Source organism: Chrysemys picta, chromosome 13 (assembly GCF_011386835.1).
Source record: "Chrysemys picta bellii isolate R12L10 chromosome 13, ASM1138683v2, whole genome shotgun sequence".
Taxonomy (NCBI): Eukaryota; Metazoa; Chordata; order Testudines; family Emydidae; genus Chrysemys; species Chrysemys picta.
The window spans coordinates 54,027,631-54,045,973 of NC_088803.1; the positions used below are offsets into that span (position 1 = coordinate 54,027,631).

Here is an 18,343-nt window from a genome sequence, read left to right on the forward strand (position 1 = left end):
CGAAAAGCCATTCTGGACCTGACGCAAAGTCCACCGAAGGCAATGGAAAATGTCCTAGTTGGCTAGTGTGTTACACGCAAACGCTGGAGAGCTGTTTATGAGAGGCATGTGCGTGCAAAGTAGTATTGTTATGTCAGGTACTTCCTCTGAGTAAACATTCTGCTGACGGGCCACAGAAATAGATGAAAAAACCTTCCGCAACGTCTGCCTTTATCAGAGTGTTTTATTTGCCAACAGCATAATACAACATGTGTTCCTCTTTCTAACATACTTTCCACTGGAGCACGCTGCAGTGTGAATAAATAGGTTACAGCTGGTCAGAGTGAAAAGTGGATCGGGGGAGATGCGGGACCGGGAGCCCTGTTCTGGGGAACCCACAATTCCAATGTGCCTTTTTTCCAGTTTTCTCATCATTATAAAATGTGCAGCGAGTTGGCAGGTCACATGGTGCTGGTTTTCCTTCCCCCGCCCCCCTTCATTGCTAGCTGCTACACTGCATTAAAGAGACAGCAGCAGATACAGGAAATGCTGCCACGTTACTGATCCATGAAAGCAATTGCCATAGCTACCCCAGAGACGACCCAGCACGGCGAGTGTGAGGGGCCGTGGGCCACGACCACGAGACCATGTCTGCTCACTGGGGGAAAGGTGGAGGAACCCCCAGCTTAGATGCTAACCTCCCAGTAGGGTGCGTGGGTATTTTCAGTTGCACACAACACTTAACAAAACTAGGGCCAGGGCCCAGATGAAGCCTGACAGCCGGGGCCTGGTGCGTGTGGCTCTCAGCTCCCTGCTAATCAGGCCTCACCCCCTGGCTTTTGTTCATTTCTGGTCTCTTCTGCACCACCGTGAATTGCTCTGCACAATCAATGGCCACGTCCCTTCTGAACGCCCATTCTCAGGTTCTGTTGTGAGCGGCTCCCCAGGCCACACTCCACCTGGCACAACCAGTCTGCTACGCAGGGTGATGGGCACAACTGCTCATTAACGCGGATTAGAACTTCACCCCAAGTGTGTTAATAAATCCACTGACTGGTTCAGGGCAGGGGCCAACTCCCAGGGCAGCCAATGGGCATCTTTCCTGGGCGCTGGAGAGCAGCACATACCAGAACGGTTTCCTAGTATCAAAGGCTGTGGAAGGGAAGCTCGTTTGCTTGGTTTTTCTTTTTGTTCAAATGCACGTGCTGCTCCTCTGTCTATCCAGTGCCCAGTGATCCAGACCGAGACAGGCAGGGGAGGAATTTCTTTGGAGACAAATCACATGTTTTTTACTCCTGGACAAACAGCTTTGGTAGCAGTGAATTGCAGGGGGAAGGAGAGAATCTGGAGCCCTCTCTGGGCGTGAGGATGGGTGCGGCGCAGGCCAAGAGGAAAGTTGGGCACCTGCTATCCATTCACAAGGCCAGGTGCTGCTCAGGGGAAAGAGGAACGTTGTCTTTTCATATCGGTCATTTCTTTCAGCGTCGTCCTCGGCCTCTCTACACGTAACGAACGTCTGCTCCAAACAGCAGGAAGTTCTAGGAAAGAGATCAGGATGTAACCCAGTGGCAAAGCCTTGCCTTTGGTCACAGAACAGCAGAGCCCACCTGCATTAGGTGAATGCAGGGCTCGCTTTAATCAGGGAATATGTACTCTAATTAGAGCAGCAAGCCGGTGAGCACGTGCGTATGGTGCACGCCGCAGGGCATGTAGCGTGTGAGTTGGCTCCACATCAGAGGGAAATCCATGTTTCTCCCCAGCTATTGTTCCCAACTTTATATTTGTTCAGCGTTGTGTGAACAGCTGTTTCTCTGTTTCTGTCATTGGCGCTAGGCTGGATGTGCTGCAGTAGTCACAGGCACCGACGTTCTCATGTTGCTTTGCTTTGGCTTTACAAACGTGCCTGGCCAACACCCAACGGACTCGTCCTTAACATGTTACGTTTCTTTAGTTCCTCTCACGCTGCCTCACAAAGGCTGGGCTCGAGCCAAGCCCCGTTGAAATGAACAGGACTCTGCACTGATTTCAGTGTGCATTGGCTTGAGCCGTCTACGTGCGTACAAAGGCAGCCACTGCTAACGTGAGGGGGGGGACAGGGAAGGATGCGAACCAGTAGAAAACCCACACATAGCCCATCGCAAGACTGGGTGTGTTAGTGGTGGTGGAGATGGTGGGAATTTAGGGTCAAAAATCACAGCAAATCTCTGCTCTTTATAAAAAGAGCCATGTGAAAGTTAAGACCAGATTTTCAGAAAACACAAAACCACATGTACATTTGCACGCTGACTCTGAACGTGCAGTTCTGGGATTGGTGTGCAACTGTACTTGTGCAGTTGTGAAAATCTGGACCCTGACGCTCAGGGCCGAGACCAGCTCAGTTCCTAAGTTCTTGTCTGAGAGACACGTCCTACCCCCCGTCCGCCCATGCCCAGTGAATCCCCAGGAAATCCAGGGATGTACCTTGGGTAGACAGAGGGCTTTATATGAACCTGGGCTCCCATGGAGTCTGTGTGTGGCTGGACCCCTGACACTGACTAGTGATCTTCTCCTCATTCTCCTCCCTTAGTACAGACCAGCTCCTCCCTGTGTGTCAGCGCAGAGACCCCTTCCTTCCCTCTCCCACCCTACTCCCCCCCGCAAGAGCTTCACTAGCCATGAAAAGGGTTTAGTAGGCCACCTCGCCTTCCCCTGCCCCTCCCTGGCCCTGTACTAAGGTATCCAGTGGTGCTTGTTCCGGGCCCGGCTCCTCACTCTGATCCGGCCTGCTGCTGGCATTATTTGTTGCCCCTTTGCCCAGCACAGAGGACTGTGTTCACTGACCTGGTGGGGCTGGATGACGAGGCTGGAGAGCTGGACGCGAGCCGGCAGTGGGAGAGGGAAGCCCTCCTTGAGTCTCGCTGCAAAATAAACCACTCATGAGAGCAATGGTGGGGCAGAACAATCCGAGTCACTGTGGGGTTGTGCAGTGAACCGGGCACCATCGACTCGCACCCACCCCGCCCTCCCCTTGTTAGCACCCTGCTCCCTGGTGGAGGAGCCAGGAGCTCCCCAGCAGCTGCACAAGCGGGGAGACGTCTCGCGTGCCGCTCTGCCCCTGCACACGCACACAGGAGCCGGTCCCTGCGAGCTGCAGCACGAGACGCAGCGTGTTAGGGAGACGGGATCTGGAAGGCATTAAGACGGGCGCCGTCAGGCACATTCTTTCCAGTGTGTTCTCTTCTCTGCGTGTCACCGCTCCGAGATGGACTCTCTCCAGCCGCCCACCCTGTGTGTGCAGTGGGCCCCAGGACGCTGGTGGCAGGTCTGGGATCTAGATCTCCTCTGCCCGCAGCAGCTCTACCCACTGCTGATCAGTGGGTGTCAGGGCTCTGGTCTGATACAGATACCCTGGGACCCCCCAGCCCCTCACCGTTGATGCGTGGGATCAGGATGCTTGAGCCATAGAAGTTCATGAGCGCCTGCAGCAGCTGCACCTGGGGATGCAATGAAGAGCGTAACCCTCTGCAGCTGGCAGCAGGGGAGGCAATGGGAGGGGGGTGGCTGTGTGCCAGGGGACCAGGCACTCAGGTAAGAATCTGCTTGAACCAAGGAGACAAAACACAGGGGCCGTCCTGGAAACTAACCAAGTCCCACAGACTGCAACCCCCGGGGCTGGGGGAGCATCGTCCCAGGTCCCACAGGCAGGCACAGGGGGTGTACAGGCTCCGTGTCTCACGCAGCATGTCTGCACCACACCCTGAGCCTGGCTCTGGGGGACCTGGGCAGGTGGACTCAGTGTTTCCCTGAGCAACCGCACTGCAGTGCAAACCTGGGCTTAGAATTGCTCCACCTGGGTCTCCCAGGTGGGCTGATGCGTCCACACTGCACCACGCAGACCGTCTGACTCAGGCTGCAGCTTGACCTCCAGCCACACTGCAAAATCACAGGGCTTTGACCCGAGCCCCTGAGGGGTCCCAGAAGGGGACCCAGTCCCCTAGCAGGGTCCTAGGACCCGGGTCCTGAGTGCTTGCTGCTGGAAGGGGGGCTGACACCTGAGTCCCAGCCTGGGCTTAGTGTGCAGTGTAGACACAAGGAGGAGGAGGGGATGGGCCTGTGGAAGTTGAGTCCTGAGAGATGAGAAGACCCCAGTGGTGCAGCTCCTCTTGAGCCCCGGTGGCACCCCCACAGAATGGAGGCAGTGGGGCGCCATCTCCCCTCCCCTGGGAGCCCTCCCTTGGCTGCACACCCAGGGGTGTGAATCAAGGCCAGCAGCTCCTCCAAGCAGAGCCTGGGTGACTTCTGGTGTGAAGTCCCTTTGAAGAGAACTCACGGAGAAAGGGCCGACGTCCGAGTGCTTCAGCGACAGCTGCAGCCTGCAGAAAAACACAGAGACTTGGCACGTCCGTCGCGCCCTCGGGTAGGGAGCTCTGCCCCGGGGGGGCTCGCGTCTGAACCCCACCTGCAGCTAGCCCGGCCTTTCAAGAGAGTGGAATGGCTGCAAGCATAGCATTGCCATCCCTCTGTGACAGCAGCAGACACTGGGGTGCGGGCAGGGGCGGGCCCTGGGCAGTGATGGGCATGGCTGGGTCAGGCCCTGGTGTGGTACTCGGGCGCTGGGGGGCGGCCGGGGGCAGTCCCTGGGTGTGGTACTCGGGTGCTGTGGGGCGGCCAGGGGTGGGCCCTGGGTGTGGTACTCGGGCGCTGTGGGGCGGCCAGGGGCGGGCCCTGGGCAGTGATACCCGGGCGCTGTGGGGCGGCCGGGGGCGGCCCCTGGGTGTGGTACTCTGGCGCTGTGGGGCGGCCAGGGGTGGGCCCTGGGTGTGGTACTCGGGCGCTGTGGGGCGGCCTGGGGTGGGCCCTGGGTGTGGTACTCGGGCGCTGTGGGGCAGCCGGGAGCGGTCCCTGGGCAGTGATACTCGGGTGCTGGGGTGCGGCCGGGGGCGGGCCCTGGGCAGTGATACTCGGGCGCTGTGGGGCGGCCGGGGGCGGGCCCGGGGCAATGATACCCGGGCGCTGTGGGGCGGCCGGGGGCGGGCCCTGGGTGTGGTACTCTGGCGCTGTGGGGTGGTCGGGGGCGGTCCCCGGGCAGTGACACTCGGGCGCTGTGGAGCGGCCGGGGGCGGGCCCTGGGCAGTGACACTCGGGCGCTGTGGGGCGGCCGGGGGCGGGCCCTGGGTGTGGTACTCTGGCGCTGTGGGGTGGTCGGGGGCGGTCCCTGGGCAGTGATACTCGGGCGCTGGGGTGCGGCCGGGGGCGGGCCCTGGGCAGTGATACTCGGGCGCTGTGGGGCAGCCGGGGGCGGGCCTGGGGCAATGATACCCGGGCGCTGTGGGGCGGCCGGGGGCGGGCCCTGGGTGTGGTACTCTGGCGCTGTGGGGTGGTCGGGGGCGGTCCCCGGGCAGTGACACTCGGGCGCTGTGGAGCGGCCGGGGGCGGGCCCTGGGCAGTGATACTCGGGCGCTGGGGTGCAGCCGGGGGCGGGCCCTGGGCAGTGATACCCGGGCGCTGTGGGGCGGCCGGGGGCGGGCCCTGGGCAGTGATACCCGGGCGCTGTGGGGCGGTCGGGGGCGGGCCCCGGGCAGTGACACTCGGGCGCTGTGATACTCAGTGTTGTGTGTGCTGTAATGCCGAGGCACGCTGGGAGGAGTGAAGGTCACATACCAGGGGAGCTGGGAGTTTGAATCCCACAGCTTTCATCCCGGCTTCGTCGCTCCCCCGCCCCGTGAGCCCTGGCCTTCGCTGGCAGGTACATTCAGCTCAGATGTAAGCCGATGCAACTCGCCTGATGCCAAAAGGGCTGGATTTACCCCACCAATAGGGCCATGGCCATGGCTAGCCCACTAACCAGCAGGGAGTCTGGGCTTGCAGCTCTGGGATGCTTCTCAGCCTCCCGCCCACTGCCCTCCTCCCCAGAATGGAAACTCTAACACCTCCTGGGCCCTGCGGGAAGTTTAGCCGAATCCTCCGGCAGCGCCATTCCCCAGGATCCACACTGCTCTCAGAAAGACCATGCATCCGAAGAAGTGGGCTGTAGCCCACGAAAGCTTATGCTCAAATAAATGTGTTAGTCTCTAAGGTGCCACAAGTCCTCCTGGTCTTTTTGCGGATACAGACTAACACGGCTGCTCCTCTGAAACTGCTCTCAGAGACACCCGGCTCGCTATCGAGCCTTTACGAGCATCTTGTGACTTGAGGGCGGCTCAGCGGGGAAGGACAAAGGTTGAACTCCCCCCGATCCTCGCTGTCGCTCCTACCTGCCAAGTTCCAGGGTCCCACCTATCCGGGCAGAGGTCACCATAATCTTGGCTGAAACGCTGCTGGTCTAGGAATAGAAGGAGAAGTGACATCAGTTCCCGTGAGACTGGCACTGTGAATGCAAAGGCCCTTCCCTGGCATTGGGGAGCCAGGAGTGAGGTCTGGCTCCTCCGGGGGAAGGGCTGGGCACAGCCTGCACTGTCACCTTGCTGACAGCACTTGGAGTGAAGCTGGCCTCCGGAGGAAGCCAGAGGGGCTGTGCTGGGAAAGGCAGAAAGGCAGGTTATGGGAGGGGTCCCTCTCCTCTCCTGCTGTGGGAATGCCATAGAATTGCTGCACTTGGCAAAGGGATGGGGCCCAGCTCATGGCAAATCCAGTCCCAGCCAATCCCAGCAGGAGTCAGCTTGCTAGAGGGGGTGACACAGGGATGTGAGCTTAGGAGAGCTCACAGCTATTCCAGGTCCATATGCCAGATCCCTCCTCTATCATCAGTAGGACAACTGCACTAAGGTCTCTCCACCCAGGGTCAATATCCATAAGCCATGCCCAGACTGACCACGCTGAGGAGGAAGACAGGGACAAGGGAGGAGTTGGGGAGGATAACGTATGCTTGGATATCCACAACAGGCGTAAGCGACAAGTTCCCAGGCGTGATGGTCAGGAATGGAGCAGAAGAGGTTTTAATCCTGAGCTTCATCAGCTTGTCTGGGTACATCTTTTCCAGCTGGGGACGGAGCAGAGGGGAGCCAGTCAGCACCAGGGAAGGTGACAACAGATTCGCACAAGCTCGGTACAGTGATAAAGCAAAGTCCCTGAGAAATGGGATCTGATGCAGCCTTTAATCTAACAACACATCATGTTCCTCCAGTGACCATCACCCCAGCGAGCGGCGGGCCCACCTCGCCATTTCCAAACACGTCTTTCCGAAACACAAACCCAAGTGTTGTGGGAAGTTCTCATCTTTAATCCAGTCTGGGAATGAGCGACGGCTCACTTGAAAACAACAGACCAAGGCACTGCGGCCACCCCCAGCAAACCCCAATGCCCAATCATTTGTGCGTGGCAGATAGGTAGCTCAGGGAGCGGGACACTTACCTGGGGAATGAAGGCTGAAAAGGTGGTGGTGTTCAAATGGAATTTAAACTCCTTAGGAATCTGTAGCAGGAGAAACACAAATGGTGTCTGAGGGCCATTTCGCCGCAGCAATGACCTGCCGTACGGAACGGCACAAGGAAGAGCTGGAGGCAAAATCAGCCGCCAAACCCCCTCTGCCTTCCTCACTAGAAGCTAGTTTCACCAACAGGGAAAGGTACTCATATGGCCCTCACCACCACAGGGTCTGAGCGCCATGCAGTCATCAATGGAGTTATCCCACCCCCACCCCATGCAGTAGGGTGATTCAACGATCCCCATTTCACCAATGGGCCGGAGAGACTCAGTGACATGCCCAAGGAAGCTTGGGGTTGAGACGGGAATGGAACCCAGGTCTCCTGAGTCCCACAGCCCCTTACCATGGCGTCAGTGATCTCGAAGAGCAGGGCCCCGGCCGTGTGGTACACAAAGCCGGCTGTGTTGAAGAAGTAACTGGAGGCCCCGCAGTAAACCATGCGGTCATGATCCACCGGGAAGGCCAGTGCAGGAGGAGGAAAGGGGACGGCAGAGCGATGGGCCAGGGAAAAAAATTCACCCTAGTGAGGAAGGAAAGGAAGAGTGACGCCTGGGGGAGGGGAGAACAGGGGCAGCTAGAATTCACTTGGTTTTCACTGACCCAGCTTGGGAGCAAAGCGTTCAGAGGAAGAGAATAAAAACCAGGTCTACCCACTGCTCTCCCCGCCCTGCACTCGCGCCAGAGCATGTTAAAAATAACCCGGGATAGGCTCAATATAAAGAATGCTAATGCCTTTATAGGACTGGCCTGGAGCTCGTCGCGGGAAGGAGCTCAAGTGCCCTGTACCTGACACCAGAGAGGGACGGATTGCATTTTACTCATGTCACCCTTTTTAGCTGCAGCTAAGTCACTGGAGGCACAGAGAGGTTAAGTGACTTGCTGATGGCCACAATTCCACACTGAGAGTCAGTGGCAGATCTGGGAACAGAACCAGTGAGTCCTGACTTCCAGCCCCTAGCTCCGGCACCTGGTAGTTGATGCTCCAGGACCTCGCTAGGCAGAAATGCTAATGGAACGTACCAATATTCTTCACTGATCCCCGCAGGGTTGTGTGTGTCCCTCCGTTCCCCTCTCACCTTCAGATTCACGTCCAGAGACTGGGCTGTTGCCGCGGGAGGTGCAACCAGGGAGTAATCAATCCCAGCCACCTTGTCTATCTTTGCTGTGACTGCAGAACAGGAGAGACACAAATCCGACGGTTGAGATGCCAGAGGAAATCGGGGGGGAGGGGGCGGCGAGCCGTTCCCGCTCCCCAGCTGGGACTCACACAGAGCAGCAAGCCAGGGAGGAGTTACCAGTGGCATGGGGAGTTAGGGAGCCAGGTTTATTCTCCCTTAGCTCAGTTCGGCACAAAGAGACAGGGTTTTTCTGTAGCTACCAGCTCTGGGAACTAGCCCTTAGCCCGGAGAGTCAACCTAGGTCTTTTCTGCTAAGGACAATCGCAGTCCCAACCCCTGGGAGGCCCTGGTCCTGGTCCTGCCATGCTCCCCAGAGGCTGCAGGGAGGAGGCAGGGCTTTGCACCCTCCTGTCCAGAGAGCAGCTGACTAGGTACGGAGCGGGACAGCCTCCGCCAGGGAGCTCACACAGTCCCTCTGGGGTGACGTGGTGCCCCATGGCCCTCAGTGTGGGCTGGAGGCTAAATGCAGGGTGAAAAACAGTGTCCCAGAGCATGTGCCTGGCCTGGGGGAAATACTTGTAAAAATCCAAAGCCATCACCATGTTGTACCTGGCACAGTCTGGAGATAGGGCTGCAGCTTGGTGGTGACAGAGCTGGTCACCACTCCACAGACCTGAGGAAAACAGAGACGTGACACCTTGGTGACCGGCCAGCTGCTCAGTCTGGAAAAGCTGAGTCACACACAGAGTGGCAAGTCCTCAAACCGCCTCTTAGTTTCTGCCATGTTGCACAATTATTTTACTTATGCAAAAGCCTGCGTTTGCACATGCAAGTGACATTTGTGCATGCAAATGAGGCAGCGGTCTGGCTCACTGCCCAACATGCATGCATCACGTGTGTGTGTGGGGGGGGGGGCTGTGTGTGCAAATATTTGCTCATGCAACAACTCCAAGCACAGCCTGGTGGCGGAGTTGAGCCCCTTTGACAAGGGTCTCACTTGTGACCCAATTCCCGGTTCTATACTGGACACGTGGGGGAATATGTCCGTGGAATCCAACCTGCTCTGGATGGTCTCTGTGACCTCTATGGCCAAAGCTCCATCACGTAGACTGGAAGTTTGTCTGTTCACCAAATGCAGGCAGCACATAGAGTGGGGGAGTGCGGGGGTGTCTTTAACTTACTGCTCTTGGGTAAGCCAGGCTGGGTAGCCAAGTTTTTAGCCTACCCAGGCAACCAGAAAGGGCTAATTCAGCCTTGTCTGGGGAGGGGGAGAGAAACAGCATGATGGAGTGTGATGCTAAAAGCCAAACAGTGACAGCATGCTATTGACTCTTCTCCCCCAGCTCCAGGTGCTCTGTATAAACACCACTTCAGTATTACTGGGGGATTGAACCAGCGTACACAGCATGGTAGGAAATGGACGGCAGGGAATAACCCTGCCAATGCACTAGAATACCTGCCAGAGATCTTCTCCAGTCCCGTTTCCCAGAAGGACCCAGACCATTGGTCTGTCCAGTCTGGCCGCTGGCCTGCAGCATGGCCAAGAGCAATACCAGCTTCAGAGGAAAGAGGAACGGTAACCAGAAAACAGAGAGCTGAGCACAAGGGGGGAATTCCCTTGAGAGGTACGAGGCAGGAGCTGCCTGGTTAGTCCACGGGTCCCCGTTATCCATCATGCGGTCAGCTCACGCTCTCGCGTGGTAGTTGTCAAACCAGTTCTTTTCCCTGCTCTCTGCTGTACAGCTTGTGAAAGGGAAGGTATGTTCCTTCCACCCTGCTGTGCAGAGACAGGACACATCCCCGTATTTGGTCCTGCTAGTGAAGGCAGGGGGCTGGACTCGATGACCTTTCAGGGTCCCTTCCAGTTCTAGGAGATAGGTATAGCTCCATATATTTTTAATGTAAGGCCCTGGAGTGCCTGAGACTGATGGGGAAACAGGAAAGGTTTGTTGCGGGCTGAGTCATATAACAGCCCTTGTGCATTCACACACCTTCCTAGTGCACAGAGACACGCTGGTGTGTCAAGGGGGAGCCAACCCAGCAGAGAATGGGGAGGGAAGAGAGGCAAGGCAGGGGCAGGTCAGCTATGCAGGGGGTGGGAAAGTCACTGAGACTGACAGGGAGCTGGGGGTGCAGGGAGTTAGAGTGAGAGACAGGATGCACCCCCTGTCCTAAGGAGGGAAACAAAGCAGTTCAGTGACTTCCTTGGGACAGGCATGAGCAGATTAACCGGTCGCTATGGGGGGGGTTTAGGCCTCTGCCTACGGGAAGTTTCTTGCATGTGGTGACAGGGACCTGACCTGCTGCAAGAGGAGCAGAAGGGGAGCGACTGAGAGAGATTCTCACCAGTGTTCCCCAGTGGTGTCCCCTCCAGAGAGGCAGGAGACGAAAGCCTTAAATGGAAGCACGTCTTCGATAGGCCCGGGCTTTGCTTCTAATGCCAACCCATCTGCTCCAACAGCTTCCAGATGGCCCTTAAAAAGCCACTAGATGGCACTAAAAGTAGCTCAATACAATCAGTCCAGTAGTTTAAATCTATTATATAAATGGACTTTTCACTGTTCTCCAACTGCCTCCTTCCTGAATGAGGTTCACATCCAGAGATGGAGCAAGTCGTGCCAGTTAGCCGTGTAGCAATTATTGCTAACAGCTTGTTTCCATGTCTTGGTGCAGGTTTCCTGAGGGTAGGCTATTGTACCGTGCTGTCGGTATCAGGGTTTAGCTACTGTGCCCCATTAAAACAAGCCGGGAAATGTCTGTAAATCCACCGATGAGAATTTCTACCCCAAAGCTCCTAAAAATCTCTGCGAGTGACAGGCCATTCAAAGCCTCGGTCGAAGTGGGCTCTCTCGTTTGATACGAGCTTGGCTGAGGCATGCGATCTAATTAACCGACCATGTGAAAAGAACAGTCTATGTTAATTGAGACCGATTATATTAGGCACTGGCAAATGTCGCAAGTTTAGAATTCCGTAAGAACTGTGCACTGCCGAGGTGACTGCCGTTAATGTGTTTTTTCACGATACTTTGCAGCACTGATCTCCATACCACACGCCTCTCCCCAAGAAATCGAGCTCCAGGACGCCCCCCGTCTCCCAAGCTCTCGCCTGAGAGCAAGAGCCTGTGGACATGGGTCATCTGGAAACGGTGTCAGTGCCGCAGGAGAGCTGGACAGTGGAGGAGGGGTCACTAAAAAGGGTTGGTATTCTGTGCTCCTAGCATATCGTACCTTGCCTTCCATGGTCTTCCTGAAGCTGGACTCAATCTTCTTGTGAAAGAGATTGTACAGCCAGCTATGGAGAAAAACACAGCGTGCTAAAGTCGTGCTCCTGCCCATGGGAGGAAATCGGAGGAGCGACTCCTTGGACAGGGGCGACACTAGAGAAGTGTGTGACCACAGGGCACGTTGTCCCAGGATGTTTTGGATTCAAACCTTGGCTGCTTTGCTTTGTTTTGATATGATGGCTGCATTTGCAAATCGATAGGCTTGTAAAATGTGTGCACCCAAATTTAGAGATGGGCTGAAAACGTGTCTCCGAAAGGGACAACACCGTGAGCCAAATTCAGACCTGGTGCAAGATAATTCATTAGCTCATGATTTGGTGCTGCATGTTTATTTATGAAATTCCTCTTTGACCAACCAATCTCCCGGGCAGTAGCGGAGCTGTTCCTTAATTAGCCTCCCTATGCAGCTACTGGGCCTTTGGGCCAATTACTCTAGGATTCAGTTTACCCCGCTAGCATTCTGTGAAGGAAGGAATGGGAAGGGCCGGCAGTGCTGCTTACAGACCAGTGGGCACAGCAGAGATGGGCTGAAGGTAACCTATATCCCTGGAGGCCCTTGTAGAAGATGGGTTAATCAGCATGGTCCCGAAGCCATGACAATTAAGGGAAGTTACATACCCAAACCTGCCCGAAATGTGCACCCGAACGTTGGAGATGTGGGTTCCACACTTTGAGGTGGTAACGGTGGGTCTCCCAGAGGCGTCGCTGCCCAGCTTCAGACCAATAGAGATAGAGAGACCCTCGACCTTCAGGTCAAACGACCCACTGTCCCTGCTAATGGAAAAGGGGGAAGGAGAAGAGATTGCATTTGCAGCCAAGGGCTCTCCTAATACCCTGCACATGCCATATGCTGGTGGAAAGGGCTTGTATGTTAATCCCTGGAGCTCTGATTATTCACGAGGAACATCCCTGAGGCTGGAGCAATATTCAGGATACGTAGTCACTCCGCCGCTTCTTTTTTCATTTATCCATCACTATTGCAGGAATTAGGGAATGGGAAATAACCTATAAGGCCATTGGTTCCATGCCCGGGGTGGAGGTTCACTGCAGGATTGCGCCCTCCAGTATATTCCCCAGTGCTTCATACTGACCAGCTCAGAGCATCAGCCTCGGGGCTGCCCCATGTCACCCACCAGCCATTTTAGCCATTTCTACCGAGGCAGAAGGGGAGAACACAGCAAGAAATTCCCTCCACCCTCATCCCCATGGCTCTTCCCCAGGAGCCACGTGACCAAGCCCCGAGACGGATCGCCAAGGGCTGACGTGCAGAGGCCAGAGTCTACGAGGGCTGTCGGAGTGACTCTGGAAGAGATCCAGAGAAGAACACAGCCCCCTGCCCAGTGCCGCTTGGGTACTGCCCTCCAATCATCCCCGTGAATGCTCACGCCAGGGAGACAGCCCCTATGGGTGACCCCCACCCATGGGTGGGCTTTGGGGCCTGCCTCCCTGTGGATGATGGGCCTGATCCTTCTCTCACTCATGCTGGTGTAAATCGAGTATGAGAGGAGAATCAGCCCCCTACACGTGGGAAACAAGCTAGTGGGGCAGGAAATGACAAGGAAGAACACGTGTGTGAGTGCGTGTGTGAGTGAAGGGGGCGGGGGAGGGGAGATAGAAGAGACAGGGCCGTTTTGGGACACAAAGGGTTACACTCGTGGGGTCAGACGGCGCTTACATAAATCTCTTCTTCACCCTCCACTTCCCCGTCAGCTGGGCAAAGGCATTGGCGATGGAGACTTTCAGGCCCACGTTGGGGATCGGGGCAATCTGCGAACTCGGCAACTGGAAACTGCGAAGGTTCAGGCTGCAAGAGAGAGAAATTCTATCAGCAGGAAACCCGAGCTTCCCCGGGAAAACCGACAGGTGGCTGTCAGCCGCACCTTCAGCATAGGTCTCCATGTCCCCACAGCCACCAGCACTGCTGGTCGCAAGGGGCCCAAGACCGAGCAGGTCAGGGTGAACAAACTCCTTCCCTCCTTTACGAGTGACCCCACCAGGACCGGCCTGAGGCACATGGAGGGGCTGTGCCCCCTCCTGTGAACACAACGCTCTGCCAGTCACCCGCAGTCTCTCAGCAACCTCACTCCTGGGAGAGAGCCACAAAGTGCTTTCGCCATCACAGGAACCTGCTTGTGTGGGACGGGTTGGGGGTGGGAGTGGGGGGGTTATTTGTGGTCTCCTGAAAGGAGAGGTCATCCCAGCAGCGTCGGGAGCTCTGCTCCCTGGGGAAGGGCTAGCTCTGGAATCAGACAGGGACAAACTGGGCTGGGGGTAGGTTTTCTTTTTGGCAAAACCCATTGGTCCGATTTTGCACAAACACCCTCCCAACCTTGAGTGCCTGGGCTCCAGGGCACATTGTACCTGGCTCCGGCTGGGAGGTTTGGATAAACAGGTTTGGCAGAACCACGGCAATTCACTCTCCACCTTATTCGACCCCCTGGGCACCCGGCTCTCCGGCAGGAGAGGAACGGTCTGTCAGGGACGTGCCCCACCCTGGGAAGGACTCTGCCCACACTTGCACTCAGAGCGGGGGACGGCTGCGCGCGGAAGCCCCAAGGTCTCACCTGTAGAATGTGTAGTGCACCTTTCCTAAGAGCTTGACTTTAAAGGTCCCCGAGAAGTCTGGCAGCTTCAGCTTGGCTAATTCCTTCTGCAGGGCAGTGATGCCCTCCTGACGAGCTGCAGGGACATAAAGGGGACGTCACAGACTGGCCCTTTGAGAGCGAGCCGGATACAGCCCTGGCATATTTGCCATCACACGAGGAAAGTGTCAAAAGGTACAACTAGTAAGTAACTTACCTGCTGATTCAATAAGTGAAGGGAGCTGGTTTCCATCCCACGTGCGATTATTAGTGCGAGAAAGAGCCCTAACATTCCAGCCTGAGCTACGGGCTGCACTAAGTGACATCTGATTAACCCTGGCCCATGGGGGAAGGCTGCAGCAAGGTGGACAATTGGCACAGGGCAGGCTGCACTGTGCCAAAGGGAAGGGAACCCAGGAAGCAGGACTGATTGCCAAAACATGCATTAATTCCAGCTCCTAATGGATGCTAGTGGGCATAAGCCTCATTCTTCACGGCCCTGCGCCCCGGGCAGTCGTTTACACCAGTGCAAAGCACGGGTAACATTGGTGCAATGGGCCACTCTCTTACCACTTCAAAAGTTATTTTTCCTCCCTTGGTATCCTGCTGTTAATTGATTTATCTCGTTAGCCTGACCTCACACTTGGTAAAGCAACCCCCATCCTTTCATGTATTTATACCTGCTCCTGTATGTTTCACTTCATGCATCCGATGAAGTGGGTTTTAGCCCACGAAAGCTTATGCCCAAATAAATTTGTTAGTCTCCACGGTGCCACAAGGACGCCGTGTTGTTGGTGTCAAAGAGGCCCCAGATCTGAGTGCTCGCACGCTGCACTCACTTTGACAGTGCAGAGCACTGCACAAGACACAGCAGAGCTGGGTAGGATGGGCCCAGGGTTCTCCTGAGATCAGCACGGCCCTTACAGGTATGTGTCCACTGCAACCGGAGGTGGGTCTGCCGCTTGCCTTAGCTTGAATTTAGCTAGTGCGGCTAAAACCAGCAGCGACGGTCCGGCAGCGTGGCCCTGGCGTGGGTTAGCAACGTGCGCACGTACCCAGGATTCCCAGCGGGCTTGTGCAGCCTGCACCAGGGGCCGTGCCGGCGTGTGCTAGTTCTAGTCACATGACCGGAATTAAAGCTAGTGCGAGCTGCAATCACACCTCTTACTGCAGTGTAGACAGCCCCTGAGGCGGCTGCCGCTGTTGGCTCTATCTGGGAGGGAAAGGCACTTCCTGCTCTCCAGATAGCGCTTGGGGGGATGAACCGCTTCTCACGCAGTATAGTTCAATCCATGAGAGGGCTGCATAGGAGCTCGGTCTGGGATTTCACTTCAGTCACGGACTCGCTCATCTCAGCCACTCCCCGCCCCCGCCCCTACCCAGCCTCCCTCCACTCTGGGAGCTCATTGACCTGGGTGAGTCTCTCTGCTCTTCGGGAGCTGGCATCAGGCACTGAAGGAACAAGACATCACGCCAGCCAACTAGCCCCATGTGCTGCCGGGTCGGGAAGTACACGGAGCAAGAGCTGGGGGCCAAAGGGAGACAGGGAGGGGTCCCCAGCCCCAAAGATCCTCCAAGCCGGGTTGCAGGGCGCACTCGCTTCCCACCACAGGCAGCGAGAACACGGGGAGGACTTTGCCCATTTAACCCGCACGCACCCCACAGAGAACGCGCCCGGAGAGATGCAAGTTCCGAGGGCCCTAATGGGGTTGGTAGGGTTCCTTCCCCGCCTTCACAGGGAGACGTTGCCATGAAAAGGCCCATTCCAGAGACGGGAACAGGCTACTCCACACGGTCCCGGGACCCATCCTCACGGCCGTGACTAGCACCCACATTTCTGGGCTCTCATGTCGTGTCCATCCCACTGGCCGACTGGTTCCTATCATACCCCCCTCACAGTGCATTGTGGGTAGCCGCACACCTGGCCCCTCTCGCCCGGCTCGGAGTGAGGCAGACACAAATTAGACTGGGAACCTACCGTAGTCCAGGCCTTTAACAGTGATTCTGGCCACAAAGCCAGGGTTCGTGGCCCCGGTGAGCACCGTGCAGATAGCCAGCACCAAGGCAGCCAGGGCCAGGCGACGCGTTGTCATCCTGACAGGAGTGCGGCGGTACCGTCCAGCCGCTGAGACGTGCCGCGCTGGCTGCTGGCCGATGCTCCCCTCCGATCCTGCTGTTAGAACCGGCGTGTTTATAGCAGGGTGGAAAAGGGAACTGAGAACAGGTGCCAAGGAAGCAGGAAGTTGCTTTCACATTCCTCCGGGGGCCGTCCCCACTTGCACAATTCTCAGCCATGTCCTGCTCCAGGTTCCTCCTCCAGGGGTTGGGGCTGGGGCAGACCCCCGGGCAGAGGGCAGTGGCACCCCCCAGGGGACAGGACTGCTCGGGGCACTCGTGCTCTCTGCTCCCTGGCCCGTGGCTCGCTCGCTGCTCACTTTGGGAGTTTCTGCTGGTCTCTTGCAGTGCGGGTGACGCCCGGCTCCATTAACAGACACCTGCTGACAGCAGCCCTGCAAGCCACAGGAATGCAGCTGGAAGGGTCTCCATGGATACCAGGGTGGGTCCTGGGGAAAGGAGAGGCAAGGACTTTGCATTCAGCACCACGCCAACCTCAAATGCCTCCCCACTGCCCTGGCAACTGGAACAAGCTCCTTGCTGGCTCCTGGAGCGGGCCCCGAGATTCAGCCAGGGATTCTTGCACTGTGTTTTGCCCATTCCATTGGCAGAGGGCAGGGAGCAGGATGGAGTTGTTTATATCTCAGCAGGGACCTGCTGGGGGGCTGCTCTCACTAGAGGTTTCTCTGGGCGTTTTCTCCCTTGCGAGGAGGATTTTACATCTTGTCAAGCCCCCTGGCTGGGAGCAGCTTTTCCCAGTTATTTCTCTCCTCCTGTAGCTTCCTCCTTTTCACGTTCTCAGCAGGCCCCAGCTCCATTAGCCAATGGCCTCACCAACCAACGTGGCCCAGTCAGCGTGGAGTGAGCACTGGTAGATGGCACGGGCCAGTCCGGGGAATTCAGTCTGTCGCTCTTTTATCCCCTCTGCACCCTGGCGAGGCCAGCTAGCAGCCACGTTCACTGCACGGGTCTGTGCAGGAAGCCAGGTCGGGGCCCGGGACGCCAGGCCTGCAGTGTCATTGTGAAGCCAGACTGGTACGGTCCATCTTCACCACAGACTTGCACTCGCTTCTTACACTGGCGCTCGCTGCCCCAGCCCGGTGAGCCCGCACCCAGCAGTCCCCGCAAGCGTCGCCCTGCCTTGTGCTTTTCTGCCCCAAAGTGTCCTGCATAAATCTTCCAAGCGGAGGTCCCGGGAGAAGCTGAAGGGTTCTGTGGGACTGGGCCAATAGCCTGATCTCATTAAAATAGGTCACTTCCTGCTCACTGCCTCCAAGGGATGGATTCCTCTGTGTGGCTCCAAGTCCTGCCTGCCCTTGACCTGGAGGGGCCTGTGGAATCCAGAGGTGTGTTATCCGCCCAGGGGGATGCCGCTTTATACATACAGAGAGCACTGCACCTTTCCCATTGCTGCTCCCGGGGATGTCCCCCCCCCTTCTGAAGTCCCTCCTAATTCAGAGCCGCCCCCGTGTGAAAACAGAGCTGCTCTTCATGGGTGTGGCATTACGCCCCCATAGTCTTCACACAGATATTATGATATGATAATGGCGTAACTGTGATGGATTTTACACGAGATAAGGCATGTGAGATATCACTGGAAAGGTTCTGATTTCCTGAAGATGATTATCCTATTTGTATTGTTTGGATATCTGAAGTGAGGAATATTGTCTATGCATCTATTACAGAGATGTTTACACCTGGGGATGCCCACAGGGCAGAATGCAATCAGTCTAGGTGTCTCGCTGGGAAGGGCCATTAGGGAGAACAACAGGGCTTTGAAGATGCTAATCACCCACTGAGAAGTCTTCCTGGGGACACTACAAACAGCCTCTGAGTTAGAGCATAAGCTTTCGTGGACTACAA

At 56.7% G+C, this 18,343-nt stretch overlaps 1 protein-coding gene across 2 annotated transcripts in view; it reads right to left on the reverse strand.

Annotated features, from left to right (window-relative positions):
- Positions 1-205: 205 nt before the first annotated feature.
- The window catches only part of LOC101943323 (bactericidal permeability increasing protein), a 30,310-nt gene continuing 12,172 nt past the window's right edge, over positions 206-18,343 (reverse strand). Inside the window, exons 1-15 of one of the 2 annotated variants that reach the window (XM_005304858.5) lie at positions 16,344-17,721; positions 14,348-14,462; positions 13,459-13,587; positions 12,402-12,557; positions 11,728-11,791; positions 9,109-9,172; positions 8,458-8,549; positions 7,725-7,901; positions 7,309-7,368; positions 6,770-6,937; positions 6,213-6,280; positions 4,289-4,331; positions 3,389-3,452; positions 2,800-2,876; positions 206-1,517 (exon numbers count right to left, since the gene is read on the reverse strand). In XM_005304858.5, coding sequence (XP_005304915.2) covers positions 1,479-1,517; positions 2,800-2,876; positions 3,389-3,452; positions 4,289-4,331; positions 6,213-6,280; positions 6,770-6,937; positions 7,309-7,368; positions 7,725-7,901; positions 8,458-8,549; positions 9,109-9,172; positions 11,728-11,791; positions 12,402-12,557; positions 13,459-13,587; positions 14,348-14,462; positions 16,344-16,458 — 1,431 coding nt within the window. In that variant the 5' untranslated portion in view covers positions 16,459-17,721 and the 3' untranslated portion in view covers positions 206-1,478. Of the gene's footprint in view, positions 1,518-2,799; positions 2,877-3,388; positions 3,453-4,288; positions 4,332-6,212; positions 6,281-6,769; positions 6,938-7,308; positions 7,369-7,724; positions 7,902-8,457; positions 8,550-9,108; positions 9,173-11,727; positions 11,792-12,401; positions 12,558-13,458; positions 13,588-14,347; positions 14,463-16,343; positions 17,722-18,343 lie in introns of those variants that run through there. The other variant, XM_005304860.5, reaches the window with a different exon arrangement.